The following is an 11640-nucleotide window of genomic DNA, read 5'->3' as shown; positions in this document are numbered from 1 at the left end:
TTTCAAAATAAGAAAATGTATGTTATATAAGAAAAGTATTTGTTAAAATGAAAAAAAAAAAAATTAAATGTTTAAGATATACTTGAGAACTGCAGTCGAATATCAGGACATTTGGGACATCGTTTTTTTAAATTTTAAGGGACAACCAAAAATAAAATAAAGTATTTAAAAAAAAAAAAAAAAAACGACTATGGATCGTACGAAGGCGGGACCGGTCAAATGATAATCCCTTGATCGCGTGTGTGAGCAAAAAAATAATTTTATTTATTTTGCATTTTAATGTTTAACATTTTTTTTTATTTTTTAAATATCATTTTTATTGTTATTATTATTATTTCTCACTAGTAAGATTTTTCGAAAAGATGTCTTCGTTTCGTTCTGGTGTCTAGACAATTTATTTTATTTTTTTTATTTTTTTACAAATACCTTTATGAAGAAAATGTTTTTTTTTTATATATATCTAAACCAACCGTGAAATAATATTTAATTGATAGTATTTTTTTTTTAAATTTATTTCGACCGAAGATGATGATTACGAGATGTAAATTTTCAATATCATCATAAAGGCAGTTTTTAGGCGCCAATAGTCTCGTCATATGCTTCAATATATTATTAGCCTCCCTCAAATATTATTCGTTTAGACATTTTAAAAATTGATATACATATTTGCCATCCAATAGTCGTTAAATGTCAAATGATAAAAATGAATATGACAAAACTGGGACATCTATTTGTGCGTGTTTATGAAATTTAATAATAAAAAAAAAATATATTATGTATGCTTGTATGAGTTTGTCATTGGGTACTATAACTCGACATCGAAATGATGATAAATATTTTAATGAAAATAAAATATCATTTGTCCTCAAAACGTGTGAAAAAAATAATAAAATTAAATGTATATAAGAGAATATAAATTTTTTTTTTTTATTTATTTATTATTTTAATTGTCAATTCTTATCTTTTGATGATTATTTATTTTATTTTAAGTTGTTTGAATATGTGAAGCAAGCCACTATGTTTTTTTTTTTTTTTCCAATATGCACAGTCGAGTGAGTGAGATTTTATTGCCGCACAAGTCACAATGTTGGCGCCTTTGAGACCAATGTATGTATATTATTACTATACACAAAAATCACGTGGTTAAATGGGTTGATTTTATCGTATCAATGAACCAAAAATTTACAGCAATTTATACAGGACACATGTGCAAATTTAAATTCATCTTTTTTATTTTTTAAATATTTTCAATCGTTAGATTTATTTATTTTATTTTTTATGTTTTGAATTGATTAAATGATAGGTAAGGGTAATTATTATTATTGATAATTCATTGAGCAAATGAAACAGGTAATTCGAGATTTCGATCTCTTCTTTATAAATCTCTCTACTTCTTTTAAATTATTCTAAATTGAAAGATACCTCTTCAGTCATTCTATAATTCTAATACGAATCAACTATTTTTTTGTAAAATTGGATTTAGTGAAGGTCAAAATAATTAAAGAGATATCAAGTACAGAAAGATTCTTACAAAACATCAAATACCTCTACACTCATTCTGTTATCCTGTTGAATATTAAAAATTTTTTTTTTTTTAATTTACGAAGGAAATTTACAATTATTATAAAAACATAAAAAAACTGAATATAGGATACCTCTTTAATTGTTCTATATTCCTGTTAACATTCCTGAATTTTTCTAATAAATATTTATATATTTTTTTTTAATATCCGGGAATTTCAGGGGAAAAGAGGTATGTCAGAAAATAAATAGAATACCTCTTTAGTTGTTCTATTTTCCTGTTAATATCCCTTAATTTTTCTAATAAATATTTATATGATTTTGTTAAAAATAAGGAAATTATAAGAAAAAGAGCTAAATCAAAAAATAAATAAAATACCTCTTTAGTTGTTCTATATTCCTGTTAATATCCCTTAATTTTTCTGATTGTTTTAAATATTATTTTATTAAAAATAAGGAAATTATAAGGGAAAAGAGGTAAGTCAAAAAATAAATGAAACACCCCTTTAGTTGTTCTATATTCCTGTTAATATCCCTGAATTTTTTTAATTATTTTGAATATTATTTTATCAAAAATGAGGAAATTATAAGGGAAAAGAGGTATAAGTCAAAAAATAAATAGAATACCTCTTTAGTTGTTCTATATCCCTGTTAATATCCCTCAATTTTTCTAATAAATATTTATATTATTCTTTTTAATATATGGAAATTATAAAGGAAAAGAGGTATGTCAGAAAATAAATAGAATACCTCTTTAGTTGTTCTATATCCCTGTTAATATCCTTCAACTTATAAATTTACATAGCCTTTAAATTTTTAGCTTTTTTCTTAAATGAGCAAATTGTACGGAGAATTTTTCAAACCAAAAATTGCTCGCAATAACTATCTAAGCATAGATTTATTATCTAACTCACTCGATATTTAATTGAAAAAGTTATGAATCAAGAATAACCAGAAAATTTTCCCTCATCACTTGCCCCCAGTCATCAATCAGCCAGAAATAAAAAAACTCCTTATAATAATGTTATAAATCTAAAAACTGATATACGTTGGTATTTTTAAATTTCGATAAATCAATCCACCAACAAATTTTTAATGTAATATATTAATTTTAGGCTGTTTGTATTCCCATCAACACACGGAAGTAGTTCATAGATCATTATTATAAAAACACGAATATTGTTGATTTTTTATTATGATCAACGATATGTTTTAACACGAGCTACTTCTGGCGTCAGACGTCGATTCAAAGAAAATAAAATTCATTTATATATTTTATCAATTTTTAACAAAAAAAAAAATACACGACGTAGTTAATATTTAACATGAAATTTATAAATATATTAAAAAAAACTTCTTTGTTATTTTATTAAATTTTTATTTTGTTTTTTTTTATCAATTATTTAATTTTTTTTTTTATTTATTAATCACACAACATTTTTAATTTTGACCTTTGAAAAAGTATGAACAAACTAAAACATTATTATTTTTAAAAATTTAAATTATTTAAAAATTAAACTTATTAATATTAAAAAATTAAACACAACTACGTAAAGCACAATTACAATATTTTTTTTTTTTTTTTTTTAAAAACATTCATACATAATAATTTTTTTTTGTTTTTAAATTTAGTTTTTTTTCTTTGCTCTTTTATTATAAATTTAAAAGGCTCATTAGCAATTATTTTATTATATTTTTATTTAATTATTGAATTCATTTATTTACCTTTTTGTTTATTTTAGATTATTAGTTGTAAAAACGTATTCAGCACTTTCAAACAAAATATCGCATATTCTCATTGTGGATATAATAATAATTGCTGATAATAATTGAAATTAACAAAGCTTTGTTTTTCAATAAGAAATTGATCCTTTTTATTTTTATAATATCGATATTAATTTGCCTGAATTTTGTGTAAAATTTCTGGCTCTGATTCAAGGTGAGCATCTTTGAATTTTATTTGTAAAATAAAATTAATAATAAACTATCTTTAAAAACAAAAAAAATTCATATTGATAATTAAATAATTCACAAGAGTTTCACCTTGCATCGGAATGTCGATGTTTTTTATTTTTTTACTTTTCATTTTCTCTCAAATTTAATCAAGAGAAATCCATCAATTATTTTTTATTAATTAACTTGTCACATGATGAGCTTCATCACAAAAAAAAAAAAAAAAATCATCAGTCGAAATGAATACTAATTTATAAACAATTTGAATCGAATTTTTGTTATATTTTTCTCCTTTTTTTTTTTATGAAAATACGAAACAACTCATTGCACAAATTCTAGGGGGTGAATTTAAATTATTTATTTGAATAGATGGGACACGAAGGCATATTACACATTTTATATTTTAAATTATTCAAAGATTATTAGCGAATTAATCAAGATGACACTTTGTTTAATATTAATGTGTACGGCAACTTTAGAATAACATTTAATTTATCTTTTTTTTTTTTTATTTTAATTCTTCTTTATTATTAAAAACATGGGATATTTTTTTTTTTAAACACACTCGTTCATTACACATTGATTCTCATTAAGCACACTGGAGGTATCAAATCAGTCATAAGAGCTTGATTTAAAAAAAAAAAAAAAAACCGTATAAAATTGAAATTTTTCATTATTTATCTTCAAGAAAATTGACTCAATACAATTACTATTTTTATCAATTTTTTTACTTAAATATTTCACACCAATTAAGGCATATTCAGCTGTAAAAAAATTTTTTCTTCTTTTTTTAACTTAAAAACTAGAATTGTAATTAATAATTATCGATACAATAATTAATAATAAAATAATAATAATAATAATGATAAGTTTGTATATTAGCAATTACTCCTCGTGATACACTTTTAATTTAATTTCATTTATTGTGTGTGTGGTGTGACCGTCAGTCCGTGTGTGACATTATAAAAAAGATTTAAAAAAAAAAAAAAAAAAAATACAATAAAATGAAACTCTAAGAGCCGGCTACACAGTAGCAAGTGCCTCCGAAATGACCTGCTTTTTAACGTGTGCATATCCGGCTGTAATTTGTTTTGTTTTATTTAATATTAATAATTATTTATATATATATTTTTTTTTTCGATAAAAATTATATATCTACCTTGACAAAAAAAAAAAAGAAAAAAAAAACAAAATAATGGTAGATATTGATTGTGTCTTACCCCCCTTGCTCGTGGATGTAAAAACAATTATTAAATTTAAATATTATTAGTTTTTAAAATGTACATTATTTGTACTTTCCACGAGGCAATGATAATGTGCAATATGCGTGTTCTTTTTTTGTTTTTAAATTTTTTTTTGTTTCAACTTGATTTCGTTTTTTTAAATATTTCTTTCTTTTTGTTTTTTTTTTTAATCGATTTATTATTGTTATCAAAGAGTTTTATTGTTTGCTTTTAGTTTTTTTTTTTTTTTTTGATGTTGATGATGATGAAGATGATGTTGATGTTTATATTTTATTATTATTATTTGTATTTTTTTTGTTGTATTTTCTTTTTTTTTTTTTTTTTATTTTTATTATCATTTTAATATTTCATTTAATATGTAGCAAACTTGATATTAATGATGATGATGAAGATTTAACGATTAGCATTTTTTAGTTGATTTGAAAGCCAGTCAAGACCTTCATAAAGTCCATCACCACTCGTGGCACAAGTTGCTTGAATATACCAATTACGATTGCGTAAAGAATGAAGTCCCAATTTATCAGTTATTTCAGCTGCATTCATGGCATTTGGCAAATCCTAAATTAAATATTAATAATTAATATTTATCAACAATGTTAATATTATCAATAATAATTACCTGTTTATTGGCAAATATAAGAAGTACTGCATCTCTGAGTTCATCTTCAGCAAGCATTCTCATGAGTTCTTCACGTGCTTCACCAATACGTTCTCTGTCGTTACTGTCAACAACAAATATTAAACCCTAAAAACAAAACAAAATTAATCATCATAATTATTATTACAAGCTAATAATATATTTAATAAATTAATTTACTTGTGTATTTTGGAAATAATGTCTCCATAATGGTCTAATTTTATCTTGACCACCAACATCCCATACAGTGAAGCTAATATTTTTATACTCAACAGTCTCTACATTGAAACCTAGATGATAAAAATTAAAAACAAATATATTAATTAAACATCAAATTATAATTTCAACAACAATAATAAATATATGTGTTAAATAATTACCTATTGTAGGAATTGTCGTTACGATTTCACCTAATTTTAATTTGTACAGAATTGTTGTTTTACCAGCAGCATCAAGACCGACCATCAAAATTCTCATCTCTTTTTTGCCAAAAAGGCCTTTAAACAACGTAGCAAACATATTGCCCATTTTGCTGATTGATTTTTTTCTTTATTTACCTAAAAATAAAGAAAAACAAATTAACATTTTCAATTATTAAAAATAATAGCTAATATAAATAAATAATTTATGGCAATATGCCAAAGTTAAAATGTCAAATGACAAATACATATACACAATGTCATCATAAAATAATAAACATATATTAATTGACAAATGTTGATGTAAAAAATAGCAATAAACAAATGATAAATTGGTCAATATCGTAATAACAATATTTGTATAAAAAATTAAAATTGTTTAAATGATCCCAAAGAGTTCAGCCGCGTCATCGCTCGATAAAATCTGTTGATAATTATTTTATTAATTTTAATAAACACGAGGCAATAATATGTCTAATTATTATTTAATTAAATAATCATATTACAATAAACTATGTGTTAATTTATAATGTAATTTTGAGTCAATGTTTGCTCATCATTGTCGGCCATAGTTTTTTTTTTTTTTTTGATGTAAAATAATCAACATATTGATGTAAGATGAAGAGAAAGGAAACAAAGAGATAACAAAATGACGAATATAAAAAAAAAAAAAAAAAGGTTTTCTTGGGCATCACACGTATTCTACCTTAATCATCTTTTTTTTTTTTTTTTTTTTTTTTTTTTGTGACTAATGGAGAAGAGAAAAGAAAAAAGAAAAAAAAAACACCTGGATGATGCACGAATAATTTGTTAGTATTTATTGTTATTAATAATAAATGTTGTAAATAATGATAATTAATTTGTTATTATATTTTTTGATAATAATGTTTGGCGTGCTTTTACAGGCTGCTGAGGGTGGTTGTCCAGTTCTGTCATCTACGAGCTATACACTACTTTCATTAAATCTTTTTTTTTTTTTTTCTCTCTTTTTGTCATTTTATTTTTTTTGTATAACAAATGTCATATTTGGTGAACTAATAATAATTAAGAATGTATAAAAAAATATGTATTATTAATATTATATATTTAAACACTTTATTATTACTTACGTTTCACTAAAAAAATGATTATTTAATCAACTCGATAAACGATAAAACATATAAAAACCAACACTGCCGAAATGTCCCGTAAGCTAAAATGGCTGACAGTAGAAAAAGGATTCATGCTTCTGCCACGTATAGGGCGGCACTCATTGACTCTCATTGGTTGATGACAGGTCATGTGACGTGTTATTTTTTATTTATTTTTTTCATTATTGTTTATGGTAATTGACGATAGAGTGAGCTTGCTCTCGCGCTGAATGTGGATGTCGCTGTGTGTGTGTTCCCCAAAAAAAAAAACATGGCGATATATAAATTAGCGCGTAAAATTCAAATTTAAATTTTGGTCATTTCTTTACGCTTTGAATGGTAAAGTGAATAATATATATTTGACAAATAAAATTGATTTTATAAGTGATAAATATTAAAGTATAATAAAATATTTATTTATCAAGAAAATAATATTAGCAAATTAGGAAATAATTAGAGTCTCTCGATAGGAGTTTCTGTTGAAAGACACTATTTTTTAGGATAAAAAATATACATAGTTTTTTTTTAAAACTTATTTATTTTGGGATTGCTAAAAATTCAAAATCATCAATTATTTTCAATAATTATAATTTATAAATTATCTTCAAACTCATTTTTTTATTATGGTTATTTATACTTTTGCACTTTTGCCCGTTGCACAGCTGACAAATATAAACAATATATTATGATACAACGCTCAATACTGGGGATATTTCAATACTTGTTGCTGCACCGTCTTCGGCAACCCCAACGGAAAATACATGTTCGACAATACTGTGAAATAAAAATAATAAATTATTAATAATGTATATTTTTTTATTAACAATTTATTGGAGATATAAAAAAATAATCGAAACTCATAATATTTTTCACTTAATAAAACGTTAATTAAATAATTTATATAATGAAAAACTGGTTCAAGAAATAATAGTTAATATTAAATATTATGTTATTATTAATTTTAATTAATATTCAACTTACATTTTAGCACCGTCTTGTGTTTTGAAAAGTATATAACCACTTACAAATTCTATATATAATTTATTTATTTCTGATGGTATTGTCTTATCTGCTGGCAATTTTTTTTCAACAAGAATTTTATTTTGTAAATTTTCATCCAGCTGACTATCAACTTCAATATTCAGCCTGTTTTTGAACCAATAACTGTAAAAATAAATAATATTATTAATGATGTAATTTTTTCATCAACAATATAATAAAGACAAAAATAAATAATCGAAACTCATAGTAGATAAATCTTGTTGATTAATATTTAACTTACACTTCATCACTTCCTTGCTTTTGTATTTTTACTTTATCATGATGTGATAAATTAAAATTTCCAGTCATTGAAAAACATGTGGTGTTACCTGAATCTTCGTGATCATGAGCCTCTTTACTTTGTAAATTTTTAGTGATTATTTGTTCAGTTTGAAGATGGTGAGTGCTTCTAAACAGATAAAATAATAGTAACATTATTAATGACAAAAGTTTTTTATCAACAATGTATTAAAAATATAAACGAATACTCATAATAGGTTATTCTAGTCAACAAAAAAATAGTTAAAAATTATTTAACTTACACTTCATTACTTTGTTCTTTTTGCAATTTTACTTCACTATCAGATAATACATTAAAATTGTTAGTTATATTATCAGTAACTTTATTTTGTGGAATATCAAGCCTTTTTTTTTCAATCATTGACTGAATGATGGGCATCTTCTCAAACCTGTAAAATAAAAATAATATTATTATCAATGACTTTATAATGATGAAAGAAATAACTCTTAATTATTGATTAATATTCAACTTACATTCTTTCGCCTTCTGGTGTTTTTAATGTTGTTATAATACTTCCATAATATATATTAAATTGTTTCATTTCTGATTTTATTGTTTCATCTCCATCTCCTTCTTCTTCTTCTTCTTCATTAGCATTATTTTGTAAACGTTTAGTCGTTTTTTTTACTTCAAGGCCCAGTTCATAATGGAAAGTAAATCTGTGAATTTTTTTATGAAAAATTTATTAGAAATACTAATAACAACACTAGGTAAATTTTTATTACTCAATAAAAAATTATTTATAATCAAAAATTAGTTCAAAATTATTGATTAATATTTAACTTACGTTTTATCACCTTCTTGTGTTTTCAATGTTAGTTTACCATTATCAAGTAATCCATTATATTTACCAATTTTTATTGGTATTGGTTTTCCTCTTGGAAATGGTTTTTGTATGTTTGCATCCAATTCATCGCCAATTATTAAATCACGTGTGTTATCGTTAATAAAACTGTAAAATAATGATGTGTATTTTTCATAAAAAATTATTAATTAGAGATATAAATGAATAATCATATTAATAATAATAATAGAAAAAAAAATGTTAAAGAAATTATTGATTAATATTTAACTCACATGTTATCTTCTGGTGTTATTATTGCTACTTCACCATCATTAAATAGTACACTAGATGTAATAATTTTTGATGGAATTATAGAATACTTAAAAAATTCCCTGTAAGCAGCATATTTCATGCTTAAATATTTCCAAAAGGATTCAGCTTCTTTACTCGAAACAAGAAGTACGATAATAAAAATTGCTGGTCCAATTATAGTTACTTTTGTAACAGTACTTATAATTTTCCAATAATTCCAATATCCAGTAGACTTTTTTTGAACTTTATAAAAATAATAAAAATTAAAATATATTAATTCAATAAATATTGTTAATATAGCATAAAATATAGGTATAATACTTGATTAATTATAATTACTCAAAATTAAACAGTATAAAAAATAATTAATTTTAATGAAAAGAAACTTTGTCGATAGTAATATAGTTTAAAAAAAATGTCAATCGAAACATGGTAGAAGTACTACAGGTATGGCAGTAGTCCATGCTTTTTTCGTCGCGTTCTGCGCAGCCTTATTTTTTCAACCAATCAAGAACGCGCCATCGAGCTGTTTTGCTTTTCTTTCTAACACGCAATCTCTATTATAAGATCCTTCTCTAACATACTGTGTTGACAACTATTTTTTTATATTGTTGTAAATACTAATAAATATATGGAGTATGTTTATAAAATCAAAAAAATCAAAAAACCAAGACAGTTTAACAAATAAATTATAATATTTTCATTGTTGTTTTTTTTTATGCCACAAACAATAGAGGTTGTGTTGTATTTATTATACTTGGATTCATTTATTTAATATAAATAATTAATTTTTATTATTGATGTATGTGAATCATTATAAAATATACCAAATCTAGTTGAATAAATATGATAACTTTTGAAAAATTTAAAAAGAACTTGAAAATTTTCTTAACAAATTTGTATCGCGCGCGCATAAAGTCTTCCATTTTTGTGGCGAGAAGGCGACCTTTTGATTGGTCGATTCACAGCGGCCAAACCAGGCTGCGCACTGCCATACCTGTAGTATTTCTACCATGAATCGAAATACACGTGGTATGTTTTAACCTAAAAAATATCGATGTCATACATAAACAAATTAATTATAATCTATATTGAAATATTAATTATAATTACCTAGAGTATGTTGTAATCTTCCTTGTAAATAATTGCAATAATTATATGATTTACCCGATGTAATTAAATTTTTGTTACTAACAGTAAAACTATTTCTCATGTGGCACATAGATCGTAAACATTTTGTTGTATTATTGTTTGCAATATACTTTGTTGTTGTTCCAACAAGACGCAATCCAATTTTTACAATTAAACTCATTGTTTGTATTATAGTTTTTTTTTCAAACAATATTTATTATTTTTATATTATAGTTATTGTCTTATTAATAACAATATATAAAAACAATTGATCTATCGAAACTACTACGTTCGAATGCTTTTGTTAAAAGCATTCGAACGTAGTAATGTACATTAATAATAACATAATATAATATTAATATTAACTATTATTTCTTGAACCAGTTTTTCATTATATAAATTATTTAATTAACGTTTTATTAAGTGAAAAATATTATGAGTTTCGATTATTTTTTTATATCTCCAATAAATTGTTAATAAAAAAATAAACATTATTAATAATTCATTATTTTTATTTTACAGTATTGTCGAACATAAATTTTTCGTTGAGGTTGCCGAAGACGGTGCAGCAACAAATATTAAAATGTCCCCAGTATTGAGCGTTGTATCATAATATATTGTTTATATTTGTCAGCTGTGCAACGGTCAAAAGTGCAAAAGTATAAATAACCATAATAGAAAGATGAGTTTGAAGATAATTTATAAATTATAATTATTGAAAATAATTGATGATTTTGAATTATTACTAATCCCAAAATAAATAAATATATAAAAAAAACTTTTTTTCCTCCTGGGATTTGATAATTTCCATATTGATCAATAATGCACCTAGATTTTTTACGAAAGTTTTCTATCGAAATCGATGTTAACGAAACATTATTTGAAGAATCATTACCGTCATATTTTATTCCAAGAACATCAAAAGCATGGGTAATTTAAAAATTTAATAAATGGGTAAATATATAAATATATTATAAACAATATTCAATGTTATTTTTAAAAGTATTTATTTATACAACGGCTCTTGACAAAGTACATTAATTAATTTAATTAAAATTCTTGAAATATATATTTAATAAATATTTTATTTGTGATTATTTTAATTATCACTATAAATAAAAAATCAATGCCGTTGAATAATGAAGGCAATAGTTATATTTATACGTA

The 11640-nt window shown here is 23.4% G+C and overlaps 2 protein-coding genes across 2 annotated transcripts; both read right to left on the bottom strand.

Annotated features, from left to right (window-relative positions):
* Positions 1-3971: 3971 nt before the first annotated feature.
* Positions 3972-7021, bottom strand: LOC122857245 (ADP-ribosylation factor 1). The gene is made up of 5 exons (XM_044159311.1): positions 6884-7021; positions 5736-5912; positions 5536-5645; positions 5338-5463; positions 3972-5276 (listed from the first exon to the last, which is right to left on the bottom strand). Exons 2-5 carry the CDS (start codon positions 5881-5883, stop codon positions 5112-5114), a joined length of 549 nt encoding a protein of 182 aa, XP_044015246.1. The 5' UTR covers positions 5884-5912; positions 6884-7021; the 3' UTR covers positions 3972-5111.
* Positions 7022-7587: 566 nt separating this feature from the next.
* LOC122856274 lies at positions 7588-10670 on the bottom strand. The gene is made up of 8 exons (XM_044157969.1): positions 10456-10670; positions 9324-9585; positions 9034-9198; positions 8720-8905; positions 8488-8634; positions 8187-8354; positions 7886-8068; positions 7588-7678 (listed from the first exon to the last, which is right to left on the bottom strand). The coding sequence occupies exons 1-8, from the start codon at positions 10652-10654 to the stop codon at positions 7588-7590; spliced, it is 1401 nt and encodes a 466-aa protein (XP_044013904.1). The 5' UTR covers positions 10655-10670.
* Between the last annotated feature and the right edge of the window lie 970 nt (positions 10671-11640).

The sequence above is a fragment of the Aphidius gifuensis genome, linkage group LG5 (genome assembly GCF_014905175.1).
Source record: "Aphidius gifuensis isolate YNYX2018 linkage group LG5, ASM1490517v1, whole genome shotgun sequence".
NCBI lineage: Eukaryota > Metazoa > Arthropoda > Insecta > Hymenoptera > Braconidae > Aphidius > Aphidius gifuensis.
This window is presented reverse-complemented; position numbering and strand designations above follow the sequence as displayed.

Excerpts from the sequence above, each read along its gene's own strand:
- LOC122856274 (XM_044157969.1), bottom strand. The coding sequence starts at position 10,654 with ATGAGTTTAATTGTAAAAATTGGATTGCGTCTTGTTGGAACAACAACA. Across the intron at positions 9,199-9,323 it reads ATAACACCAGAAGATAACAT|TTTTATTAACGATAACACAC; the intron begins GTGAGTTAAATA and ends ATTATTTTACAG. Across the intron at positions 7,679-7,885 it reads ACACAAGACGGTGCTAAAAT|TATTGTCGAACATGTATTTT; the intron begins GTAAGTTGAATA and ends TTTATTTCACAG.
- LOC122857245 (XM_044159311.1), bottom strand. The coding sequence starts at position 5,883 with ATGGGCAATATGTTTGCTACGTTGTTTAAAGGCCTTTTTGGCAAAAAA. Across the intron at positions 5,646-5,735 it reads AACGACAATTCCTACAATAG|GTTTCAATGTAGAGACTGTT; the intron begins GTAATTATTTAA and ends TTTATCATCTAG. Across the intron at positions 5,464-5,535 it reads ATTATTTCCAAAATACACAA|GGTTTAATATTTGTTGTTGA; the intron begins GTAAATTAATTT and ends TTTTGTTTTTAG.